Raw genomic sequence first — 27919 nt, forward strand, 5'->3', positions numbered from 1 at the left:
GGTATCGAGTTGAAAAGTTTAGTATCGTGACAACCCTACTTGCGACAACTTAACCCAAAGGTTTATTTTAACATAAAGCACTGCACTAATGTTTCAAATGTTGAAAAGCTTCCCATACAGAAAGAAAGCTAAAAACACACAAAGACAGATATATTTGAACAATTATTTAACTGAATTCACAAACTTTGTTTTAGCAGGGAACAAAACAAATCAGTTTTAAAGCCACAACATAACCAGTGCTAAGTCTTTTTTGCAGCTATTTTTCTTTGTATTGTTTTCTTAGTATGTTTGATTTGGTGATAAGTGGAGGCGTTGCAGAGACAAGGATGGAACAAAACTCAGAAATACTGGCTGTTTCTCCGTAACTCCATTTTGAAACTTTGTGTTTCTTGCTTCGCATGTGCGACTCCACTGCCTTAATTCCCATCGTTGAATCGCTTCTTGCACAAAATCCACTGAGCCTCATGTATGTTCCCTGGTTTTAGCCATGGAGAAAACTCTTGGCTGGAGCCAATTTTCGCAACATTTACACTTGCTCATAAGACAAAAAGTTAATGGCGCATCTCCTAAATGTCCCGGCCGCAACAACGCTTTTATTGGTTCCGCTATCGGGACGGAACCAATAATGGCGACCCATTTTCTTTTTTAAATAAAAAAAAGGTCAATTTTAATGTTTTATTTAGATTACAAAAATAAATCATAATAAAAATAATCCTATTTATGATGTTTTAAAAATTAAGACCTTTGAAAGACTAATTTAAGACATTTTAATTAGTGTTGTACCGATACCAGTATCGGACGGGGCCCCGATACTGCCCTAAAATGTTGGTATCTGTATCGGCGAGTACCAACAAATAGGGCACTGATACCATTTTGAGAGCCATAAGTTTATGCAACTATTGTCACCCACTCCTGGTAGGCAATAAAAAGTTCTACTGGATTCACTTCATATTAGATTTTTTCGTGCTTCACAAAGGTAAGCAGCAGCTTGACAAAGCCATGATGGCAATTATTTTACATTATTATGGTATCGGTATCAGCCGATACTGCACAGCCAGGTATCGGGTATCGGGCCCAAAAAATGGCATCGGCGCAACACTAATTTTAATACCAATTAAGGCCTTAGTTTTATTTTGAAGAATTCAATGCCTTTTAAGACTTTTTAAGGACTCGCAGGAACCCTGTATTACCCATATATGTTTATTTTACTGTGCAAAAATTTGGAAATATTCTGCATCTAAAATATGACGTATAAATAAATAAACTGGATCGGATTGGATTAGAAAATTATTGCTTTGAGCTCTGTCCTGGTTGTCATGAGCTACAATATCTATTCCTCATAATCTATAGACTCTTTAAAAAAATTTTTTTAACAAATAATCTTTTCTCTTTTTTTTTACTGTATCAACTGTATTTAATGCATTCCTCTAATCTGAATGCAAACCAAGATTTAATTGACTCTTTGTAAAAATGCAACTTTCAGTAAGCTAAAAGTTAATAAAGAAGATGCAGTTTTGCAAACATTTAGAGACTTAAGTGGGAAAAACAGGCCTCAGTTCAGCCACAGTGCAGCTCCCAATGGAAAAGAGGAAGCCTTGACTGAAAGTATGAAAAGTGGAACTTAGAAACGACTTGTTTTTATTATTCGTCCGTCAGTCTGCTTTAAATCTGGTTTATTTAGACAAACATCAACTCTACAGTTAAATTGGATTATATTGTGCAGAATCTAATACCATGTAGTTCATTTAAGAGTTTTAGTTTTGACCATCTCTTGCATGCATGTTAATACTAGATGTTCCACACAAACAGTATTTCTTTAACATTCAGTTATGGATACGTTTACTCTAATTATCACAGAGACATGAAATCTCTCTGCGGTTAAACATTTGCACAGGAGCAAATATCCCCAGATTTCCAGGCCAGATTTTTTTTTTCTCCTTTTTTTTCTTCAGTCTGCAAGTATTTAAAATCTGAAGTTGTTTTTGTTTTGCTGTCAAGCAGAGACGTTCAGAATGGCCCATTATGACATGAGGGTACTTTAAACTATTCTGGCAATAAAATGAAAAGCTGCTGCTGTGATGCAGGAGATCTCTTCTAGCGCTTATGTTAGTCCGATGAGCACATGCTGTGTTGGGATGTGTGGGACTGTTACTGCTGGGAAATCTGAGAGAGGAATAAAGAGCAAATTTCATGGAATGCCCTGCTGTTTTCTCTTCAGCTGAAACTGGATGGTTTGTTTTCTTTTTGCTTTGGTTTTCATTTTTTTTTATGTCTCTTTGAAATGGATTACAAACGCGGGCGCACCGGCAGGGAAGGAACTCTATATAAATCACTGAAACCTTTAGAATAATTAATACCACAGAGTGATGTTTGATCAATTGGATTTTAAAGAATGTATTGCTTTCTCTTGATGAGGGTGATTAAAGTAAGGGAAGGACATACTTGCAGCTTTTTCTTTGACAGTTACGGATTTGTTTACATGTGGAGGATTTTTCTTTTTTCTTTTTCAGGAAGCTCAAATTTTCACCCTCTATTTGAAGGTAACTTAGCCAGAGAAAAGTAGGAACACTCTTTGTAATGCTGAGATCCGTGGATAATTAACAAAAGCGGCCCTGTTTATGGTGCGCCCATGAGCCAATACTGCATGCTAATTAAATTCAATCTGAGAAGCTTTTTGGGGCGAAGGGATTGTCGCTGGAAAACAGAACAATTACCGGCAAGTCTTTTTCCAAGTTTTGGGTGCGTCGCATATTGTCATTGTCTGGCCATGCATGTTTTAGGACTGAATCGAATTCTGTTGTCTCGAAGGATCCGAAATTCTAAGCCTCTACAGAGAGTCCGTCTTTAAATGGAAGTTAGAGATTTATGGTTCTCATCATTTCCCTTAAAGGAATAGTACACCCAAAACATGATTAGCCTTCATTTTCTACTCACCCCCATGCTGAACAACACTCTGGAGTACTTTTTTGATATCTCAAATGCATCTGGAGATCTGGGAGGCTTCTTGCTGTCTGCTGACATTCAAATAATGGAGGTCTATGGCGCCCGAGACAGAAAGGTCCATAAAAGTCCACAAAAACGTGTCAATATTCCTCCATACTGCTCGTCCAATGTATTCCAAGTGTCCTGAGTTGGTAGCGTCCATAATTTACTCGAAACGAAGTCATTTAGAATGTTTTTAGAGCATAAACAGTAGTGTATAGGATTTCCTGAAAGCGCGCGCCGGCGCGTTCACGACGCTACGGAAGCCGGCAGACCAAACCAGATGAAAGTGCGCATTCAGCGTCTGCTCTGCCGATAATGCAAGCGTAGAAGAAGAAATGTGCTGTTTACCTGTGCAAAGAAAGAAACAACGAAAGAAAAATGTCTGAGGACTTCAGTGTTGAGGAAGAGCATGAGTTCTTTGCCGAGCTGAATGCGCACTTTCATCTGGTTTGGTCTGCCGCGGTTTCCGTAGCGCACGCTTTCAGGAAATCCTATACACTACTGTTTATGCTCTAAAAACATTCTAAATGACTTCGTTTCGAGTAAATTCTGGATGCTACCCACTCAGGAAACTTGGAATACATTGGACGAGCAGTATGGAGGAATATTGACACGTTTTTTGTGGACTTTTATGGACCTTTCTGCCTCGGGCACCATAGACCTTCATTATTTGAATGTCAGCAGACAGCAAGAAGCCTCCCAGATCTCCAGATGCATTTGAGATATCAAAAAAGTACTCCAGAGTGTTGTTCAGCATGGGGGTGAGAAGAAAATGAAGGCTAATCATGTTTTGGGTGTACTATTCCTTTTAAGTGAGTTTGTCATTCAACCAGCAGGAAATGAGTTCATGAAGAGTAAAACTAATAAAGGTTCAACCTTTTGGACACTAAACTAATAAAGGTTCAACCTTTTGGACACTATGGGTCCTGACTTTTTTTTTTTTTTTTTTTTTTCAGTAAGGTTTGCTTGGATTATAGGAGAAGTCCATTAGACTTTTTTTATATTCCCCCCCTGCAATTTTTTCCACAAATTGAAATGTCTTTAAATCCACATTAACATGAATTCAACATACTGTAGTAAACAGATAAATGGAGGCAAAAGATGTCTGTCAGTCTTTCAGTCATCAATGCACACAGTCAGCGACACACAGGAGCTCTTTCAAGCTGGGCACCATTTCATTCACAACACCTGTCCCATCAACCAGGAATCAGAACCAAAAATACTTTAATAATCCAAGTGAGAAATCACTTTAGTTACATTACTCCATCTGTAATAGAGTGACTATAGCACCAGTTTGATATAACACAATTTCATACAATATATATAATTAGGGGGTCCCTGCTCCATGTTGCCATCAGTTTGGGGTTCCTCGGCCTGGAAAACGTTGATGACCCCTGTCCTATCCTATTTCTGAATTATGCTTTTCTGAAATATGCCTCTTATGTTGTTTATTGTTGCCTACTTCATGTGGTCAAACAGGTTCTATATAAGTGATATATGTCACTCTTGAAGCATGGGTGTGTCTGGTGAAATATGAGCTGAGGTCCACATCAGTTTAAATAGCTTTTTGCTCCCTTTGTAAATGAAATACTACTTTAAAAATGTGTTTTGTTTATGTAATCCTTAGATTTTTATTTATCTTTCACCATCTTCACACATCTGGTGTTTTGAAAGGTCTTCTCTCCAACGGTGATTATTCCGGCTGTATTTTATCGGCTCTTCAACCACTGTTATTGTCGTCCGTCCTTCATTATATGACCAACAAAGCCTGACCTGAACAACTGAAAAATGCCAGGGAGGATATTTAGCATACGGGAAAGGTTGTGTTTTTGTATGACCGTCGCTGCCCTTTTAGTTTTACTCATAATAGTCTCAATAAAAGGAGAAAATCCTTGAGGCTTCAATTGTAGTGACAGTTGCCATGCCAATACCGAACAATAAAAGGTGCTGAAATACAAACAATGTGATCTTATTTTGTCATTTGAATGGGCATGTATGTTTTCAATACAGTATTTTTACAAAAATTCAGCTTTATTGAGGTATACTTTGATTTTAATCTCTTGTGTTAACATGTCTTTGTTTTTATTTGCTTTAACCCTTAATAGTGAGATACTTTAGAAATTGAAATTTCAAGCCAAGAGTTTTATTGTAATACAGTACAAGACCTTATTACCTTTGTAACATAAAAAAAATGGATACATTGATGGCAAAAATGATGATGAAATGAAATAAATTCCAACTTGCCCAAATATATTAAGAAAAATAACAAAAGTGCTTCTATAAGAAATTCATGGAAATTTTTTTTGGGTGCAACATAACCTTAGAGGCAATAATACTGATACTGGACCCTACAGTTTTTAGTTTATAAACCTTAATATAATTGTTAACATGGTTTATTAACTTTTTAACTTTACTTTTTAACTTTTCAATTAGATTTTTATCTTTTTTTTTTATTATTTTACTTAATTTACAGTAGGTTATACATCACTCAATGGCTCATTCAATTGCTCAAATGCCAAAATAAGATGTACAGCCATGTAGCAGTATCTTTGCTGAAAGGCTGGATATAGATCTTGTGCTTCTAGACCTCACTGAGGGACGCTAACTTGCTCTATAAGGGATTAAGCACAAAATATTGGATATAGAAATTCATCGCTGATACTGTTTTTATTAAAATATTGGATTATTTTCACCATTTTGACAAAAAAAAACTGAAATAATACCAACTAAATGTACGTATTTGCTTTTCTTAGGGCCCTGTTTTCTATTATTTTTACACAATTTTTCTTTGTATGTCTTGATAAATGCCACTTGGCCTTTTATCTGTCCGTCTCTAACACCTGCGGCGCTTCAGAGGAATAGATTCCTCCGTCTTCCTTTTGTTCTCCTGCGTCTCGTGTCGGGTTCATCCTTTCCACATGTTGATTCACCTGCTCCACCACTCAGTCGTCTCACGTAAAAATGCTGCACCGTTGGGTTGGGTGTGGATCTCCGTCTGACCAGGATTGGCTCTAGACGCTGATGGTGGCTAAAAGCAGCCTGCCAGCCTCTTGTCATGTAGTAACTGCTCATTTGAACAGTTCAAAGTGTGTGTCTGGGTGTGTAACAAGCACATATATATATATATTTACTCAGACACCGTGGCCTTTTAACTTCTCTCTTTGTTCCTTGTTTTTGTTTGACTCTTGGGTAAAACAGAGGTTTTGTAAAATGATGGTTGTTCTCTGTTGTGGATGTCTGAGCCCAACACCTAATAAGGTAGCTTTTATTGCACACTCATCAAGTTTCTAAATCTCCTTTCTTTTCAATTTAAATGACCTAAATAACTTATTTTATTCTGAAAAACTTTTTAAATTTAAATCTTATACATTTTTTTTTTGCAGTTAGGTTTTTCAGTTATCCCCACCCCAAAAAAAAACAAATAAAAATGTTGCCTAAAATTACGTTTAAATGTTAAAAATGCTAACCCCAGCATGGTGAAAAAAGAAGAAATAATTCCTTTTATGTTTATATTCTGAAAGCTAAAATGCTCTATACTATTAGACTTCTATGAGACTTTGGCTTATCTTTTTAAGAGAGCAACTTTAATTTAAGAGAATAGATACTCTGACTTTAGGAACAATAACAAAGATATTTTTAATGGGTGAAAAATATACGGTGAAACCGTATATTTGTCTGGATGCTTTTTGAATAAGTAGATCAAATGTAGGACACCAAGCTATAGCGGGAGGGAAGCAGCAGAACGTGGTGTTCATCCTTCTTTAACATTGTCTGCCCTGCTTTAAAGGTAGCTAACCCTTGTAAGCCAAAAAAGGTAGAAACTAAAGAGACCAAAGGTTCACTCTACTTACTTACATGAACTAGGGGTGAACGATTTAGCAAAAAAACTTCACTGTTTTCACAATGGCTCTATTCTGGCCTCTATCACCACTAGGGGTGGGTATTGGAAAATAAGTCATGATTCGATTCGAATCACGATTCACATGCCACGATGCGATTCTATCACGATGCATCATGATACTTGAAATATTGCGATGCATCGCGATATTTTCACTGAACACTGTAAGAAAAAGACTGGCTGGGTATGATCTGGATAGTTTCTTCAATTGATACATAACTGAAAGCAACTGAATTCATACATAGCTGTATTTATTGAAACGACTTTTGGAGGTGTTGCCATGAAAACAAATACTGCACAGAAATATTACTATTACTGGCGTGGACAGACTGACAAAAAGATCTTAGGATTCATCAAACTTAAATAACAAAATAAGGATAATCAGTGCCGTTTTACATGGCCTCAGTGAAAACATTCAAATGTATGACATTTCCCCTTTTTCAAATGACGTGCATCATATCAATTTCGTTTTTACCTTCTTTGTTTTTTAAGCCTAAATGCATTCAAGCATCTGACATAAAATGTGATGGAGCCGCGGGGCGAATTTTCATAGTGTCCTCCATGTTTTGTTTACAAATGACTCGTCGCAGTATCCCGCGGCCAGAAATGCTTGTGACTCAAAGAAGCGGGCGTCAACACATCCGCAGCGACATCTGCTGGACTGGAAGTTGTATTCCACTTGGTTTGGCTGATGTGCACCAACCATTAATGTATTTTATTTGTTCATTTTTTTAAATAAAGAATCAATACTTGGCGTCAAGAATTGATGCAGTAGATCACAGAAATTAAAATCGCTATGCATCGTCATGACGATTATTTTGCACACCCCTAGTCACCACGGATATTAAAGTGGTGCTGAGGTCAAGTATGGAGACTTTTTTACATAAAATTAACCACCAGGAAGTATTAGAAAAAATCCTCTGTAAGGTCAGTTTAATTTTTTTTTTTTTTTTGATTCAGGCTTCTGCCAGTATGAGATTCTGATGGTATGATAACTATAAGTAAAAATATCATAGTTTCTCTGTTTTATGGTTGCAGCTCCAATTCTGTAATGTCAGAATTATGATTGCTGAGTTGTGGGCTAATTTTTAGCATAACTTTTTGACATCATAGTTGGCTTTAACTGCCTAAAGCTGTTTTTTTTAGATCACAGGTTTCCAAATTTCTTTTACATTCATACTGAGGATATAAATCCTTACATGAACAAAGAAGCAGCATCTCAGGAACAGAAAACTGACAAAACTTCAGAGGCTTTTAAACATTGACGTTTCCATACTATTCCTTGTTTCGGTTGTCTTCTGCTATTTATCACTAGTCCGGTTTTGACAACACGCTGTCCAGACACAAAATAAACAAAGTGTTATAGTGACCAAACCCCAAGAAGTGCATCTTCATTATGGGTCAAGAAGGAAACAATATTTAGCGAAAAGCAAAATAAACAGCCAACTTTAAACAAACCATCATGGTCTGACCGTCCATCTGGATACTATTATATTTAGCTGTGGACAAATTCACCCTTAAGAACTATTTCTACCTTCAGTTCACACAGGTTGGACCTCGTGTTGTTGACGTCCCTTTTGAACGACGTCTGGATACAAACATCATTAATCTATATAATCCTTATTTAAATGATAACAAGGCTCTGGCTTATAGGCTGATTTTCAGAGACAAACGGGGACAGAAAGGATTAAGCTTTCTTCCTCTGCTCTGCTGCCTCTCGCCTTGACACTTCCTGTCTGCAGAAGGAAGGTGTGCAAAAACGTTCATGATAACCCATCAGTTTCCATTTTTAATTTTCTATTTGCAGTAAAGAGAAACTGTATTTGACCAATAACTGCTGGTGAGAGACTGTGCACACCGTGCACAAGCCCATAGAGGCGCTGTACCCTTAAATAGCTGAGGTGGCTGTAGTTCCAGTACTCTCAAAAACGACGAGCATCAGTGATCAACATAAAAAGCGGCAATGCAGAAAAAAGAAACAGTTGACGTTCCACTTCTAAAATGGCCGAGTGCATTATTGTTTATTTAAGACTTTATGATTATTGAAGAATAATAGGTGTGTTAGACAGAAATACATGGTGGAATAAAACGGTAGGTTTACCTGCTGCACAAAGAAAGACCAACCACATTGAAACCAGCCGCCATTAGAAAACCATACGGACGTTTTTTTTTTTTTTTTATGACGTACAGAACCTGTTGTTTTACTACCGTATTTTCGCGGCTATAAAGCACATATAAATGTCTTTTTTTTCCCTCAAAATGTGCGGCGCGCCCTATGTGTGTTGTTACTGCGGACGTTGTTGAGACCACCATGAGAACGTTAAAGGGGGAAGTGTGTGGCTGCCACGCAAATGGACAGAAACTGCCCCCTATGGCAATTTTTAGGAGAAAGACTTTGCCTAAAGAGACTTTTCCAGCTGGAGACGTTATTAAGGCAAATGAAAAGGGCTGGATGGATGAGGAGATGATGAAAACGTGGCTGAGGGAGGTGAATGTAAGGAGACCAGGTGGTTTTTTCCACGCATCACCATCGCTGTTAATCTGTGACTCCATGCGTGCCCATCTCACAGCCGATGTGAAAAACAAGGTGAAACAAATGAACGCTGTGCTTGCCGTTATCCGGGAGGTCTGACAAAGGAACTTCAACCGCTCGACATCGGTGTGAACCGGCCAGAGCAACTTTATATTCTACCATTTAATACGAGCTTGGTGCACGCAATCCGCGCAGAGCTACAAGAACTTCAAGGTAGGATCGGCAGATTGCGTCACTTTTGTCACACGTACCCTCGCGCCCTGTTCTACACTGTGACTGTGACCATGACCATGCTTCAGGGTTCAAAGTCACCACAATAATGGTTATTAATAATTTTTAAGAGCAGAGGAAACTGTTCATCTGGGTCACTGTGCATGAGAGCCTGCAGCTGACTTTCAAAAGTGCTGAAAATGAACCAAAACCTGCTGCCACAGTTCAGTTTCAGAACTGGTAAATCCCTTTCTATGTGGTATAACTTTGCACATCCTCCACCACCCATGACTTTGTGTGGTTTGGTCAATACGCACTGCACTGCGTGTACAAACAGGTTTGCATGTTGTAAGATGCACAAACCTTTTAAAGATTGGCTCACTTGCTGATCAAAGGTATCAGATTGTTTTGTTTTCCACTCATTTCATATTTAACATTGGAATCCTATTTTTTTCACTATTATCAAAATAAAACCTCAAAATAAAAGTTAAAAGAGGATCTCGAGATACAGTTAAATTTTTTTCTTCAAGGGGACCTTCTGTACTTCCTCCCTGCAGCACATGCTGTTATCCAAACGATTACCCCGCTTTGTTTACAATGAGTGCAGGGACCCATTCCCTGTGGAAACTTTTGGCAGTTATTGCGATCAGTTATAGCTTCTAAGTAAACACTGGAGTTTCCAAAACTAACAGATGCTGGACACACCTTGAATAACTTGAAAACCTCGGCTAATGACCATATTTTATGGTTCAGCGATCAGGTTAAGCAGGTTTTTTTTTCTTCCTGCTCTATCCCAGACCTGGTTAATGTTGTAGACCAGGGGTGTCAAACTGGTTCCAGAAAGGGCCGTGTGGCTGCAGGTTTTCTTTCCTACCAAGCAATAGCACACCAGACTCCAGTCATCTCATCAAGTGAGTCCAATCTGAACATGATGACTTGATGAGATGACTGGAGTCTGGTGTGCTATTGCTTGGTAGGAAAGAAAACCTGCAGCCACATGGCCCTTTCTGGAACCAGTTTGACATCCCTGTTGTAGACGGTCTGTCCTGCAAGTTTAATTTTTTGTGAAAATAATGACGTCATCCCAAACTGGAGGCTTGACTAACATTCGACTAATTTTATTTTATTTTTTTTCAGGGTTTCCATTGGTCATTAAAATTAATTAAAAGCCATTCAATTCTTTTTTTTTTTTTTATGAAGGCCTTAATTGGCATTATAACTCATTAAATGTGATTATTGTGGCATTTAAAATGCTTTATTTAAAAAAAAAAGTTTATAAAAACAATTTTGTCGGATATACTATATCAGATATAACAGAGTCCATGCGTTTGCACGGAACTGCTTCTGGTTGTTCGTAAAGCCACTCTTGCTCCCTGAGCAAGACCCTTAACCCCACACGGCTTCCCGGGCGCCGCACAATGGCAGCTAACTGCTCCCCAAAGGAATGGGTTAAATGCAGAGGTACATTTCTCCAATGTTAAATCAATAACTTTTAACAGGGTTCCTGCGGGTCCTTAAAAAGTCTTAAAAGGCATTGAATTCTTTAAAATAAAATTAAGGCCTTAATTGGCATTAAAATGTCTTAAATCAGTCTTTTGTAGGTCTTAATTTTTAAAACATCATAAATAGGATTATTTTTATTACGATTTATTTTTGTAATATAAATAAAACGTTAAAATTGTCAAATTTTTTTTTTATTTAAAAAAAAAATAAATAACAGCTCGCCATTATTGGTTCCGTCCCGATAGCGGAACCAATAAAAGCGTTGTTGCGGCCGGGATATTTGGGATATGCGCCATTAAAGCTGCAGTCTGTTACATTAAGAGAGCAGACTTCGACTGAAAATTTGAAGAAAAACAGGTTTCACGCCACTCCCCCACCCTCTCTGCTTCACTCATGCCCCACCTCCAAGCTCCACCCCTCTCACAGCATCTGCGCGGCTGCCGTGTAAGCAGTTGTCAGTTTCTCTTTCGCAGGTGGCTGTCGCTCCGCCATGACTTCCACGGGCGTCCTCCTGACTGCGGCAGCCGGGCGGCAGCGGCAGGTTCAGCGGTGAGAGGGAGGGGACGGGATTCAGCATGTGTGAGCTGTGATTGACACTCCATCAGACGCTCCTCTGGCTGTGATTGGTTGTTTTGTCTCGTCCCGAAATATTCTTTCCAGATTGCAATACAGGCCAAGAGTTTTCTCCATGGCTAAAACCAGTACCAGGGGACAAGAAGCGATTCAAGCTCGGAATGATGGGAATAAAGGCAGTGGAGTCGCACATGCGAAGCGCGAAACACAATGCGTCAAAATCTAGTTACCGAGAAACAGCCGTTATTTCTGGGTTTTGTTCCACCCTTGTCTCTGCAACGCTTCCACTTATCACCAAATTAAACATTCTAAGAAAACCATACAAAGAAAAATAGCTGCAAAAAGACTTATGTTGTGGCTTTAAAACTGATTTGTTTTGTGAATTCAGTTAAATAATTGTTAAAATATATCTGTCATTTGTGTGTTTTTAGCTTTCTTCCTGTATGGGAAGCTTTTCAAAATTTGAAACTTTGGTGCAGTGGTTTATGTTACAATAAACCTTTGGGTTAAGTCGTCGCAAGCAGATTTTTCTTGTGAATTTGGTCTTAAATTTTTAGTTCAAGTGGCATTAAAAAGTCTTAAAAAGTTTTGAATATAACCTGCCTTAAGCTGTAGGAACACTGTTCAATAAAGATGATTTTTCATTTTCTGTTGAGCTAAGGAGAAGCAGATAATGACCAGTTACTATTAAACTGATCACCAAATGTAGTCTGTCACCTGAACATTGAATTTACTAGTTTAAGTGAATGACAGAATGTAAGAAATCTGAACTTCTTCCTCTGATGTTTGCCTCATTTTCATTTGATTGGCTGGTTGAATGAACTTGTCTAAACAAAGGAAAGGTTTATCCGTGGGTCAATGCTAGGAATACAAGTCCACCAGAGGCGCTGACAGCAGCTGTCATGTTTTGGGGAACAGAGAGGGAATTTATTCTGCATCCCGTCTCTTTTCCAAGGTGAATTCCTTCCAGATCTTCCACACCAGCCGTATCAGAGTTTTCTGTTGAGGCAGACTCTCAAACCTTCCCTCCGCTTCCAGGCTGCTTGTGGTCAGACACAGCTGCAGATTGAAAATGGGGGTTCAGGACTTGGTTTCAACTGTAGGGAGGCTTTCAAACTTCACATCATGTCAGTCACACCCTCGGCTATTTGCAAAATGGCCCCCTCATGGCGGAAAGGCCTGTTTATTTCTCTTTAAACAAGTGACCACACACACAAAGAGGGTGCCTAATTCTGCATGCTCAGCTTTTACAGATATGTTTCCCTTCATCTGGTGAGACTGAGTTTAAAAGCGGTCAACTGTATGCACAAGCAATGAGAAGCAGCAACGGAGAAGAAATGGTTTCATTAGACAAAGATCAACTCATTAAGTTCAGTCAGGAGGTCATTTATGGAAATTCACATATTCACAGTGTGTAAATATAGTGTGTTTCATAGAGTTGAAATTTAAATGTCTGAGAAATAAAAAATAAAAACACTTTCATTGTCTAATTCCGTGATACATGACAGTAATTTTAAGCAAAAAATTAGCATCTTTATTAATAAAAAGGGGCCAATTACAATAATAACAATAGTTATTTCCTACAAATGTGCCAGATTTAAGATTGTTTTCTTAATTTAGTGCCAAGCAGATCGATTTGCCCCCAATTTAAACAAGTTAATAAGATGATATGCCAGTAGAATGAGTATATTTGCATTTAAAATGAGATTATTTGATATTATTTTTCTTGAAATTAGAATAGATTTACTTCCAGAAAGCTCTAAAGTGTTAAGAGATTGTTTTTAGCTTCATCAATGAGCTTTGAAGGGAGAACATGAGGAGGACTCATATCTGCGGGTAAATTGCTCTGATATTTTAATACTTTTCACCAACAGCAAAGTTTGTTTAGATGTTGGCATTCATGCGAACAGATCCTCTAGTCCAGTTTCAAATGACTTAATATGAAGCCAGCAGGCCCCTGTAAAGCCCAGCAGTAAAAAAAAAAAAAAAAAAAAAAGACCATTTCTATATATTTTTATTTGTCAAAATGAAAAACAAAAAGGTTTCTCTCTTTCCGGTTAAAAAATGTTTTTACCTTTACAAGTATGACAGTATAAAGATGCTAGCAGTATCAACTTTTAGATCTGTTCTCAGTGGTCTAAACTTACTTGTCTAAATATTTTTAACAGCTTTTTCAGTCTGATTTTCTTTTTACAGTGAAGTAGAAGCTAGAATAATTAAAGACGGCACTGACTGCACTACCTTTATCGAGTAAGGATTTAACTTACCTCAGAAACTCTGCTTCCTTGAATACATTTAGAACGGTTAATGGCCAAGATGGTTCACCTTTATCCGTGATTCAATGATAGAAAAAGAAGTCTCCACTCCTCATACAGGTGGGATTATAAGCAATGTAACAGACAAGATTATCTAAACTGTACATTTTTTGTTTACATGTTTTGTTCTGTATAAAACCAGGCTGTCTGCTATCTATAGCTCCTAAAAAAAACATCACATCGCATAAAACCATTTAGTTATCTCAGGCGTGGAGCGAAAAATACACAGATTGGATGGCTATAATATCACCTCATGAGGATCGGCTTCCTCTAGTTTGTAATCTGAATCCTCCCAAACACTAGGAAGCACTGTGGTTTAATCAAAGCCAGGTATAAATGATAAATGTGATTTAAAAAAAGCTTAAATATGTTAACCTGACTCCGCCAGATGGATTTGCTCCGCATATCCATCTGGAAACCTTCCGTTGAAGTAATTTTGGGAAGGGGCGAAAATACTGGTTAGCTGATTGGCCTATGTTGGTGATAGACGGGCCAAATAAACCAATCAGATCAACGAAGCATATGAGGTACTAACAGAGCGACGATGAAGAGGAGCCAATTGATAGATCAAACTCTTGCCGAAACCAGTCGGGAGAAGAGCAAAAACATCTTTTCCTCTGAGAAAAGCCTCCAGAGCAGTGTTTTGCTCTTCTTTCAGTGAAGAAATACTCTGTAATTCCGATAAAACTTGCTCGATAGCCACGCTAACGCTAGTTTCATCGGCTGAAGCCGCCATGTTCTCGTTGCGTCACACCTCAACCCGCCTCAAAGCCAACGCTGATTGGACGTTCGTTTGGTGAACGGCTCCAAATTTTCTACAACGGAGAGTCTCCAGACTGATTAGCGAGTGAAATCTTAAAAGCTCGCGAGATCAGGATGGTCTCACGAGGCTATAAATGTGTAGGTTTAATTAGGAAATGGCCTTAAGTGCTAAGGTGCCTCATGGCTTGAGATAAAAGCTCCTAATCAGAATAGGAATTATTTTATTAATCCCTTGCAGGAAATTCTTTTCTTGCAGTGCACCCATTTAAAGAAGAGAGCAAAGTAAAATGTGTAATAAGGCAGATTAAAGTTATTAAAATAACACCCGTCCCCTATAAACGGTTCCCATATAATAGAAAATAATTAAATGCTTGTTGGATCCTTTACTGCAAAAAAAAATTTGATCTAAAAAAAGTGAATTTTTTTCTTGAATTGACAATGTAACAATACAATTTACATTTAAAATAATAAAAAACAATTATATTGCCTTATTCCAAGTTCATATTATCTAATTATCTTATTTTAAGAGAAAAAAAATCTCATTCCATTGGCAAAACATCTTTACTTACTAAAATTAAGGGTAAATACACTGAATTTAAAATAGTTTTACTTATTTCTAAATCATTTTTGCAGTGTTCATGGTTTCCAGTCCACTATTTGTTTTTTTTGTTGCATTTTTCTATTTATTTTTCTTGTTTAAAAAAAAAAGCCTTCTATCAGACCTCTGACTTGCATTTTCCTGACCTTTTGTCTGAGGGAACAGATTGCCTTTAGGCCAGAGGTAACGCAGCTCTGCTGAGCATTAATTGGCTGATTAACATGAGGACAGTTTAGCACTTCACTGTCCCGCACTCAGCCCATTAATCAAGAGCGCGGCCGTGCCAGCTGAACCGCTGCCAACGGGCCCGTACAGACCGCTTTAAAGAGAGCTAGAAGAGGTTTGGGTTCAACACAGCTGAAAGCGAGACGTTATCCACTCTTTGGCCAGACAAAGTACTGCACTGTGTAAAGTGGGCCCTGTAAAGGAGGAACAAAATGAAACCACGTTGTAAAGCAGCAGGATTGTAGAGTTCAGGCGCTTACAAGACTAAAAAGGACAACAAAAATCTTTTCTTGAGGGTTTAAATAACAGAGGCAGCATTCTGGACTATGATGGAGAAATTTAGATCTCAGTTGCTCCTTTTTTTTTCCACTAAACTTCTCAGATTTCAAGACTTGAATTAGACAGTCTAAGACATGTCAGCTTTTCATTACTAACCACACAAGTTTCTCCCCTTTCATTTCATCACACCAGGAGATCACATAGAGCCAGGAGCCTCAAACACATCAGTTTGGTTGCACCATCTCACATCGCACAGCTGAGTTTCTTTCTTTCACCTCTGCTGTGGATGGTGTGATCTAAATAGTGATATTTCTCTGAGACAGAAGTGAAGTGATATAAATCTTAACAGAACTGTTACTCCATATTTTTCACTTATCGAACATGTTTGGCTTTATATAGGACCCTGCAAATGTATTCATGCATCCCTTAATTTCACATTACAACTATATGATAAAAAGATGCAGAATAATCTGGAGTGAAAACATAATATGTGGTTTTAAAGATGTTTGTCGATCACATAAAATCCCAGGAAAGTAAATGTGAGTTTTGGGTTTGAAATGCGAAAAGTAATTTTCGGACTATAAGCCGCCACTTTTTCCCCATTTTTCGACCTTGCGGCTTACACTCACCGGCCACTTTATTAGGTACACTTGTCAAACTGCTCATTAACACTTAGGCATTTAGGCATGTAGACATTGTCAAAACAATCTCCTGCAGTTCAAACCGAGCATCAGTATGGGGAAGAAAGGTGATTTGAGTGACTTTGAACGTGGCATGATTGTTGGTGCCAGAAGGGCTGGTCTGAGTATTTAAGAAACTGCTGATCTACTGGGATTTTCATGCACAACCATCTCTAGGGTTTACAGAGAATGGTCCGAAAAAGAAAAAACATCCAGTGAGCGGCAGTTCTGTGGGCGGAAATGCCCTGTTGATGCCAGAGGTCAGAGGAGAATGGCCAGACTGTTTCGAGCTGATAGAAGGGCAACAATGACTCAAATAACCACCCATTACAACCAAGGTGGGCAGAAGAGCATCTCTGAACGCACAGTACGTCGAAGTTTGAGGCAGATGGGCTACAGCAGCAGAAGACCACACCAGGTGCCACTCCTTTCAGCTTAGAACAGGAAACTGAGGCTACAATTTGCACAAGCTCATCGAAATTGGACAATAGAAGATTGGAAAAACGTTGCCTGGTCTGATGAGTCTCGATTTCTGCTGCGACATTCGGATGGTAGGGTCAGAATTTGGCATCTACAACATGAAAGCATGGATCCATCCTGCCTTGTATCAACGTTTCAGGCTGGTGGTGGTGGTGTCATGGTGTGGGGAATATTTTCTTGGCACTCTTTGGGCCCCTTGGTACCAATTGAGCATCGTTGCAACGCCACAGCCTACCTGAGTATTGTTGCTGACCATGTCCATCCCTTTATGACCACAATGTACCCAACTTCTGATGGCTACTTTCAGCAGGATAATGCGCCATGTCATAAAGCTGGAATCATCTCAGACTGGTTTCTTGAACATGACAATGAGTTCACTGTACTCAAATGGCCTCCACAGTCACCAGATCTCAATCCAATAGAGCATCTTTGGGATGTGGTGGAACGGGAGATTCGCATCATGGATGTGCAGCCGACAAATCTGCGGCAACTGTGTGATGCCATCATGTCATTATGGACCAAACTCCCTGAGGAATGCTTCCAGCACCTTGTTGAATCTATGCCACGAAGAATTGAGGCAGTTCTGAAGGCAAAAGGGGGTCCAACCCGTTACTAGCATGGGGTACCTAATAAAGTGGCCGGTGAGTGTATATAACAATGCAGCTTACCTATGGACTTTTACAGCTAACGGCCACTAGGGTAATACAGTACCTAAATCTATGGATTTTACCATCCACCATGTTGACTTCACATTTGCTTCAACACACAAGTAGCAGCTCGCGCGGGAATGCGGACGTCCTCCGGAAGCAGACTCCGAGAAAGACGGACATTGTGAGCGCAAGACAGTTTGTGTGACACCCTCATTGTGGAAAACAAACGTTGAAATGCATATGATGCAGCTTTTAAGTAAAAGGCAGTTAATTTGGCAGTAAACGAAGGAAATAGAAACGCTGCATGTAACCTTGGAATCAACGAGTCAATGGTGAGACGTTGGAGACCCGACAATCCTCTCTGTGCACGAACCGTATGGTAATTAAACATAAAAAACCTGCGGCTTATAGTCGGGTGCGGCTTGTATATGTAAAAATCATGCTATTTAGCTTCTGCGGCTTATATTCAGGTGCGGCTTATAGTCCGAAAATTACGGTAAATATCTGTAAAAACACCACAAGCATTTATTCCACGTCTTTGAACCCTTTTCACACCCATTTCATCTCTCAGTAATGCACTTTAGCAGTTTTAATAACTACCTTTAACGTGGTTCACAGGTTGTTTTGTGTTTTTGTTTTTAAAGATGACTTGCAGTCCTGACATTTCTCACATATCTGCGACAGGGTGTCTTCACCTTCAAAGTCCAATATTTACTGAAACCTGAAAACTTGACATCTCAGTAAGACTTTTGCTGATTGTTTTGTCAGGTAACTGATTAACATTGAAACGGTGCCTTTCAGACCTAATTTTCCTTCTTTCAGTTTTTTGTTGACTCGCTTTGCGTGCAACAAAGCACCCTTTCGCCTAGTGGATGTTTGAGTGTGCAAAGAGGTGACATTCTGACAGGCGGTGACTTGTGATTGTTGTTTTTAACCCACACACCTGGGGTTCCCTCTTCAGAGGTAGACTGTGTTTATGCCTGCTGATGTTTCTGTAAGCCAAAGCTTTACAGCTGCTTAGCTGGATCTGTTGTCTGACCCTGCGTTTAGCTGCACTCCTGCCTCTCAAGTAAACGGCTAAAACATTGTTGTTACTCTGTCCCTCCTCTCCGACCATCCCCTATTTCCTCTTTTCCTTTAAGGGCTTTTTTTAATATATTTTGGACAAACAGAAAGCAGTTTATGGATCATAATACAGGACTGTTTAAAAAAAAAAAAGAAAAAAAGGCATGCTGCAGTCTGTCATCCATTTAGACCTGGTGGTTGGCAGTGAATCACGCTCTTTCTTTGATAGCTTAAAGGATCTGGAAACAGAACACCCCCTCTACCTCACTTCTCGCTTTGGTCTCCTCTGTTTTCCGTCCTTATCATCTGCTCGATAATTTTCCCTACAATTAGGGGTTTTGTGTGGTCGTCTGTGTTCTTAATTGAAAACAGCAGCCGTCCCTCCCCAAACTTCCATTTGCAGATCCTCTGCTGACAGAGGAAAGGCTGGAATTGGTATATCAAGCATTTGAGAGATTTTTATGGGGGGTTTCTAGTAGCCTGACGTAGTCCTACTCAATTCTAGTCAGAATATGAGTCTGATGCTGCTCCATAGAGCTGTGATTATGGGGCGTGTTTCGAACGAACCAGGAAAAAAAATGCCTCTGCACTCAATTGGATAGACCTACAACCAATAAGAGCAACGGAGTGCGTGACGTATATTAAGCAACGCATAGTTGTTGTCAACAAAAATCAAAGCGTGCAGTTGCACGCCTAGAATAAGAAGATGAGCCTTGATCGCGTTTCTCTGTTCCTCTTTTAAAATTAATTTGCTGTCGATATCTTCTAGAACAGACCTAATAGCAGAATCTACACACCTCAACTCTCCGGCGGCAGCCATTTTTGTTGTCACCCAAGCGCGCTTTGGTGACGTGGTTGATTACGTTACTGTTGATCATCTGTCCATCATCGTATAAAGCCCGCCCTGACAATTTGATTGGCCCGCCAGATATTGTGCTAGCATACTAGCGCTACTATTGAGCAATGACAAACCGAACTTCCCGACCTCAAACGTTGTGGGTGGGACTAAGTTCGGAATGGCACCCAGGCTAGGTATCTAGCATTTCTGTAGAGTATTTATAAATGTAACTGATTAATATATATTTGAAGAATTAGAATTTTAACCTGGTTATAAATTATCATTACATTTTGTAGCAAAATCAAACCTCAGTTGTGCTGCATCTAATGTCTACACACTTTTTCTAGACACCGATTTATCTGACATTTGACTTATTAAAAACCAAAATATGCATAGAGCTTCTAAAGGATCTTAAAGGTCAATATCAGCCAGAAGAAGGATGCAAACACTTTAAAAAATTGAAGTCTAAATAACTAATTTTTCTTAAAATAAGTGTATTTTGTCTTTAATTGACAAAATAATTTGCCAGTGGATAAAGACGATTTACATTTAACCCTTTAAAGCATTATCCAAGAATAAAATAAAACAGAAAATAACTTTTTTTTTTTTAGTTTGAAGTCCTTATTTGGCCTTTTAACAAAATATGTAAAAAGAAAAAACAGAAATAAATTTTTGATATTAATAATTTATTACTCTGCAATAAGTCAAGATAATTTTTGTGTAGTCTTCTGCCCTCTGTTATCAGGAATATCTGATTGTGTACAATAGGATTTTGAGCAAAGTTTTTACCATTAAATTATGCAAAAGGTGTCAGACGCCAAACATTTCAGAATCCGTATGTATCAAATATGATACATTTGGCATTATAGGGTTAAAAACCAAAATATGCATAGAGCTTCTAAAGGATCTTAAAGGTTAATATCAGCCAGAAGAAGGATGCAAACACTTAAAAAAATTGAAATCTAAATAACTAATATTTTCTTAAAATAAGTGCGATTTACATTTAAAATAAGCTGTAAACTGTCTGTATAGGAATTTTTTTTTTTTTTTTAAGCATAAAAAGTCTTCAAGTTGATCATGTTATCTCTGAAATCCCTTCGATAAAGTTGTAAACTATTCATTGTTTATAACTTAATAGATTTTAAGAACTTTTACAAAGTAGGATCAACAAATCTTTTCAAGTCTAATACAGGTTTTATTTAACTTTACTAGATCTGGAAAAAACCTATTTAAGGTTTCAGGTTTACACTTCTTGGTCCCGTACACCTTTTACTCACTATTTTTATCCATAGAAAATGCTCCAAATATTAAACTTACTTCAGATTTACACAGAGGTGTGCAGCAGTTTGTATTTCCATGGTTATGTCTTTGTATATAATCGTTTCTCAGCTCAGAAGTGCTCTAAGATTACATCTGAAGTCAGACTCGTTGACCTCCATCAGGTAATTACACAGTCAAGTTATTTAAGCTGCGGACGACCGCAGCTTAAACAACGAACAACACACCTGCAGGCGCATAAAACACAAGTGGCCCAATTCTTTTATTGCCATCGCTGTAACATATGGCAGTGGGATCACTCAGGTTGAGCGGGCACCGGTGGGAAGCAGATGAAAAACGACCTCAACAAGCGCAGATAAAGGAATATAGCAGAGAAGTCATGGGCTAATTGAAATGACAGCTCTGTAACATCATGTAAACCGTAAATTTGCCGCCATTCCTTTCATTTTTTTTAATTTCTGAGAATATATTGTTGGAATATGTTTTATATGAGCAGAGCTGCAGCAGCAGGCTTGGCCTAAGGCCCCGTCTGAGGCCTGGCTCAGCTCAGCGCGGCTTTGCTCTGGCCTCGCCGCAAAGTGCATTTCTCTCTCATGCGGCCCCCGACCTCTTGACGCATTTCCTGACCCAGGAAATAGAATTAACACCTTCGCCTGGGATTCGGGGTCGGAGAGCCTAAGACGCAGCTGTGCGTCAGCCAAGCCCGGTCCAGACCCTGTGGACTCGTTCGAGGGCGAACCAAAAATGGAAAGGAGTTAGTTGAGGTTTTCTTCGGACCTCTAGGAAAAGGACTTTTTTTGAAACTTCCTATTTTTATGTCTGAGTGAGCGATTGGTCTTTCTGCTGATGCACCTTGAGCCAAGGAGATAAGTGTTCCCGTTTTTGTTGAATTCCACATTCTTTACATTTTTCAGCTAATACTATCCTTCAGAGGACTTTCATTCACTGATGACTGTTAGACTTAGAGAGACTTTATTGTCATTTTGCACACACAGTTTATACAAAAAGAAATCTCTTTTAGTACAGCTCTCCAGACATTTCCATTTCTAAAGTGGAGCAGTGATAAAACGTAAACATGTTGAGCAAATGTAAACACAAAATTGGTATTGATTTTAACGAAACTGTTGCCGAATCTGCTGGACCTGCATCGGATGCTTCAAACCCTCTTCCCAAAGGGCAGCAGGGAGAACAGTCAATGTTGGGGGGGGGGACTGAGAATCTTCATCAGCAGATAGCCTGGGGTTTAGCTTGCAGAGTTTAGTGGAACTGATTCATTTGCACCATGTTTTTTTCTCCCACACTGTTTACATTTGATCCCTGCTGCACTTTATGGAATTGAAATGGTCATTTTCTGTCTGAAAAGATGTTCTCATCATCTGACGGTACAGCTTCACCTCACAGCACTCCTCTTCTCCAGTGACAAATGTTTGATTCAAAGGATTTTAAGCCTGAAATCCGTTCTGTATTAATGCTGAAAGTATCTAGAGGCGTATTGGTTGATTTATTAATAAACTATGGAATAGATGATCTCATTGGCTCCTAATGTGTTTGCTACCCTCAGCTGTATAGCCTAGCACTACACTGCAAAAACAACCTAGAAATAAGTCAACAGTTCTTAAATTAAGTGTTTTTACTCCTAATTTCAGCAGAAACATAAGAGGATCTGCCAATAGAATGAGTATTTTTAGTCTTAAAATAAGATAATTAGATAGTGTGCACTTGAAATAAGACAAAGCAATTGTTTTTTTCTTATTTTAAATGTAAATTGTGTTGTTCTATTGGCAAAGTGTCTCACCTACCTCCTCAATTCAAGAAAAAATGCACTTAATTTGAGCAAAAATGACTTATTTAGATTTCCATTTTTTGCAGTGTGAAAAGTAAATTGTCTTGTTCCATTGGCAAAGTTTCACACTCACCTCCTCAGTTCAAGAAAAAATTCAATTATTTTAAGAAAAAATTACTTATTGAGATTTCATTTTTTTTCCAGTGTAGCAACCTGCTAAAAGCTTTGTGCAAAACTTCAAAACAAGCTTTAATTCAAACTAACCAGGCTGAAAATGGCGTAAACACTCACATACAGGTGCTGGTCATAAAATTAGAATATCATGAAAAAGTAGATTGATTTCAGTAATTCCATTTAAAAAGTGAAACTTGTATATTATATTCATACATTACATACAAACTCATATATTTCAGATGTTTATTTTGTTTAATTTTGAGGATTACAAATGACAACAAATGAAAATCTCAAATTCATCATATCAGAAAATTAGAATATTGTGAAAAGGTTCAAAATTGATGGCCCCTGGTGCCACACTCTAATCAGCTAATTAACTCAAACCACCTGCAAAAGCCTTTAAATGGTCTTTCAGTCTAGTTCTATAGGCTACACAATCATGGGGAAGACTGCTGACTTGACAGTTGTCCAAAAGACGACCATCGACACCTTGCACAAGGAGGGCAAGACACAAAAGGTCATCGCTAAAGAGGCTGGCTGTTCACAGAGCTCAGTGTCCAAGCACATTAATAGAGAGGCGAAGGGAAGGAAAAGATGTGGTCGAAAAAAGTGTACAAGCAAGAGAGATAACCGCACCCTGGAGAGGATTGTGAAACAAAACCCCTTCAAAAATGTGGGGGAGATTCACAAAGAGTGGACTGCAGCTGGAGTGAGTGCTTCAAGAACCACCACACACAGACGTATGAAAGACATGGGTTTCTGCTGTCGCATTCCTTGTGTCAAGCCACTCTTGAACCACAGACAGCGTCAGAAGTGTCTTGCCTGGGCTAAAGAGAAACAGGACTGGACTGCTGGTGAGTGGTCCAAAGTCATGTTCTCTGATGAAAGTAAATTTTGCATTTCCTTTGGAAATCAAGGTCCCAGAGTCTGGAGGAAAAGAAGAGAGGCACTTCATCCACGTTGCTTGAAGTCCAGTGTAAAGTTTCCACAGTCAGTGATGGTTTGGGGTGCCATGTCATCTGCTGGTGTTGGTCCATTGTGTTTTCTGAGGTCCAGGGTCAACGCAGCCACATACCAGGAAGTTTTAGAGCACTTCATGCTTCCTGCAGCTGACCAACTTTTTGGAGATGCAGATTTCATTTTCCAACAGGACTTGGCACCTGCACACAGTGCCAAAGCTACCAGTACCTGGTTGAAGGACCATGGTATCCCTGTTCTTAATTGGCCAGCAAACTCTCCTGACCTTAACCCCATAGAAAATCTATGGGGTATTGTGAAGAAGAAGATGCAATACACCAGACCCAACAATTCAGAAGAGCTAAAAGCCACTATTAGAGCAACCTGGGCTATCATAACACCTGAGCAGTGCCACAGACTGATCGACTCCATGCCACGCCGCATTGCTGCAGTAATACAGGCCAAAGGAGGCCCAACTAAATACTGAGTGCTGTACATGCTCATACTTTTCATGTTCATACTTTTCAGTTGGCCAACATTTCTATAAATCCTTTGTTTTTATTGGTCTTCAGTAATATTCTAATTTTCTGATATGATGAATTTGAGATTTTCATTTGTTGTCATTTGTAATAGTCAAAATTAAACAAAATAAACATCTGAAATATATGAGTTTGTATGTAATGTATGAATATAATATACAAGTTTCACTTTTTAAATGGAATTACTGAAATCAATCTACTTTTTCATGATATTCTAATTTTATGACCAGCACCTGTATGTATCAGGAAATGGCTGCGACGGTGAGGTTTGGATGGCGGCCATTCAGCATCTCTTTTAGTTCAGAGATACCAGCTCCTCTGCCTGCTATGACTGGCTATAACTTTCCCCCTAAAGTCTCGGTGTGAACAAGTGTGACGGTTAATGAAACCAACTTTCAAAGCAAAAGAAACTTTAAAAAAGCAAAAGAACAGAAAGCAAAAGCAGAGTAAAAGTTACTCTGTCCTTTGTTATGCACCTTACTGGAGGTTATATTCCTTTAGTCTTATTAGAAAAGTAAATCTGAGGAGAGTTTAAAGTAAACCAGAGGTTGATTGTCTGTTAAATATTTTAGTGGGACCATAAATAGAAATGATGCGTCCTACAGTTCCACACTGGAGGAGCTTAATCTGTTTTGTTCATTAGTCTGAGTCTATCAGAGAAGGTGTGTTTCCACACATCCGAAGATTGGCCAGTTCCTGTCTTTAAGCACCCCATATGTTAGCATTTTAGTCACACATTGCTGGTCTCATGGGAGCTCTTTGAAGCCTACTCCTCCAGAGCAGATCATAAAACAGGCGTATTGGTAGTTTTTTACAAAGTTGCGTCCCGGAACGCTGCCTCCACCTCGCAGCCCGGGTTTGTTTACTCCCTTTGCAGCGGGACGGATATTCAGCTCTCGACATGTTTAACATTTTAAAAACATCCAACAGTTTCCTCGTTTTAATGTACGACGCAGTTGCTGCTAATCCGAAATTGCTGACTAACATTTCTGTTAGAAAGAAGGAAAAAAAAGCAAGTGGGCCTGACATCTGCTGAGTCTTTCCATTTCCCCACTTTTTAAGAGTCTGTTTGAGGCAAAAAAAAAAGCGTTTGAGTTCTGTTCTCAGCCACGTATTTATCTTTGGAGGTGTCCTGTAGGAGGAAACCTAAACAACCAAAACAGATCCAGAGTTTCATGACTGTGAAACTGATGAATTCACTTCCACAAAATGCACTTCGGTTAGTTTTCATGTGGTGTCATTTTTTTTCTTTTATTTGTCTTCAGTGTTTAACCGTCTGTTGTTTTGTCTGTCGCAGTACTTTGAGGTGCCCTTTGACTCCAACATGAACCGAACAAAGAACCGTCCCCTCGTCAGAGGACAGATCAGGTACTTATCTCTTTTTTTTTCCCCCTTCTTCTCTTTTCCTTCTTTTATTCCCTTAAAAAAAGACAGTTATGTGTTTAGATAAAAAGATTATTGGAAAGTGATTTTTAAATCAAATCCTAAATGTTGTAAGAGTTCATTTCTCAGGGTTCCTGCTAACCTGACAACAGCCAGATGCATGTCTCGCTCCGCCCAGCTCCACTCACATACATCTGGGAACCCGCTCATTGAAAGTGATTTCCCCAACCGAATTTATGGTCTGTCCAATCAGGACGCAGGGCGGGTGTGTCCTGGAGTGGAGAAGCGACCGTGAGATTCCAACAACAATGGCGGCTCGCATTGAGGAAGCAAGCGTTAGCATTGATGCTGCTATTTCTTCTGTGTTATCCAATCTATCTGATATTGTTTCATCAAAAGAACATCAGAGAACGGCTTTGAAGGCTTTTGTTGGTGGAAACGATGTTTTCGCCCTTCTCCCGACCAGATTTGGCAAGAGCTTGATCTACCAAATGGCTCCTCCTCTCACAGCGTCACGGGTTAGCTTCGGTGTGAGTGGTTGAAATAGCACGTCAATAAAGATGACAGACAAGCGGCTTATCCAATCATATGCAAGGAGTTTTGATAAGGCCCAGCCTTCAGTAAAGGCAATTCCTATGGCGGGTTCCCAGATGTATGTGAGTGGAGCTAGGCGGAGCGAGACATGCTGTTGTCAGGTTAGGTTCCTGCGGGTCCTTAAAAAATCTTGAAAGGCCTTGAATTCTTCAAAATAAAATTAAGGCCTTAATTGGTGTTAAAATGTCTTAAAACAGTCTTTTGTAGGTCTTAATTTTTAAAACATCATAAATAGGATTATTTTTGTTATGTAAATAAAACAAAGTAAACAAATTGACATTTTTTATTTTATTTGAAAAAAATAACGGCTCGCCATTATTGGTTCCGTCCCGATAGCGGAACCAATAAAAGCGTTGTTGCGGCCGGGACATTTGGGAGATGCGCCATAAACTTTTTGTCTGGAAAATATGAGCAACGTAATTGTAACGAAAATTGTCTCCAGCCAAGAGTTTTCTCCATGGCTAAAACCAGGGAACATACATGAGGCTCAGTGGATTTTGTGCAAGAAGTCATTCAAGCTCAGAACGATGGGAATTAAGGCAGTGGAGTCGCACATGTGAAGCGTGAAACACAAAGCGTCAAAATGGAGTTACGGAGAAACAGCCGGTATTTCTCAGTTTAGTTCCACCCTTGTCTCTGCAACGCCTCCACTTATCACCAAATCAAACATACTAAGAAAACGATACAAAGAAAAATAGCTGCAGAAAAGACTTAGCACTGGTTATGTTGGGGCTTTAAAACTGATTTGTTTTGTTCCCTGCTAAAACAAAGTTTGTGATTTCAATTAAATAATTGTTAAAATATATCTGTCATTTGTGTGTTTTTAGCTTTCTTCCTGTATGGGAAGCTTTTCAAAATTTGAAACATTAGTGCAGTGGTTTATGTTATAATAAACCTTTGGGTTGAGTTGTCACAAGCAGGTTTTTCTTGTGTTTCTCGTGAATTTGGTCTTAAATTTTTATTTCAAGTGGCATTAAAAAATCTTAAAAAGTCTTGAATTTAACTTGCCTTATACTGTAGGAACCATGATTTCTGTTAGTTTTATTAATAATTATGGCCTTATGCTTAATGAAACACAACTTTTATATCAAAAACAATAATGATCCAGAAGGTCTCAGTTTGTGCAGAACTACTTGGTCCGGGTTCCTTCTGCTCCGTGACTTACTGCCTGAACTCAGCGTATCTTTAAGGCAATAAACGTTTGGCTCTGCTGAGGGGTTAAGGGAGCGCAGCTTCTTTTAATATTGGCCTCCAGCAGGTCTGTATTTTTGTCTCTAAACCTCCTCTTTATAATCTATAGATGTGCTGCAGGTGCCAGGATTATTACCGAGTGTGGAACTGAGCAGCACAAAATCATTGTTATATTAAAGCACAACATGCTTATCAAGACGAGCTGTAACATGTTTAAGCCATTTATAAAGTATTCAGACTTTCTATGCATTTTGTGACAATTTTAATATCTTAAAAAGCAAATAAAATTCAAATTAAACATGGTTTCCATGGTATGGAAATGTTATTTGTTTTAGCTGGATGATTTCTCATAATCTTGTAGTATTTTGTTTATAACATGTCATCTAATGGCAATAAGACTGAAGGGGCCTTTATTTTTCCAAATGA

The 27919-nt window shown here is 38.8% G+C and overlaps 1 protein-coding gene across 1 annotated transcript in view; it reads left to right on the forward strand.

Annotated features, from left to right (window-relative positions):
• The window catches only part of LOC119791071 (protoheme IX farnesyltransferase, mitochondrial), a 61238-nt gene that overhangs the window by 19942 nt on the left and 13377 nt on the right, over positions 1–27919 (forward strand). Inside the window, exon 5 of the mRNA XM_038296921.1 lies at positions 25623–25693. Within this exon, the coding sequence (XP_038152849.1) occupies positions 25623–25693 (71 nt within the window). The remainder of the gene's footprint in view (positions 1–25622; positions 25694–27919) is intronic.

The sequence above is a fragment of the Cyprinodon tularosa genome, unplaced genomic scaffold (assembly GCF_016077235.1).
Source record: "Cyprinodon tularosa strain WSP-4 unplaced genomic scaffold, ASM1607723v1 ctg38, whole genome shotgun sequence".
Taxonomy (NCBI): domain Eukaryota; kingdom Metazoa; phylum Chordata; class Actinopteri; order Cyprinodontiformes; family Cyprinodontidae; genus Cyprinodon; species Cyprinodon tularosa.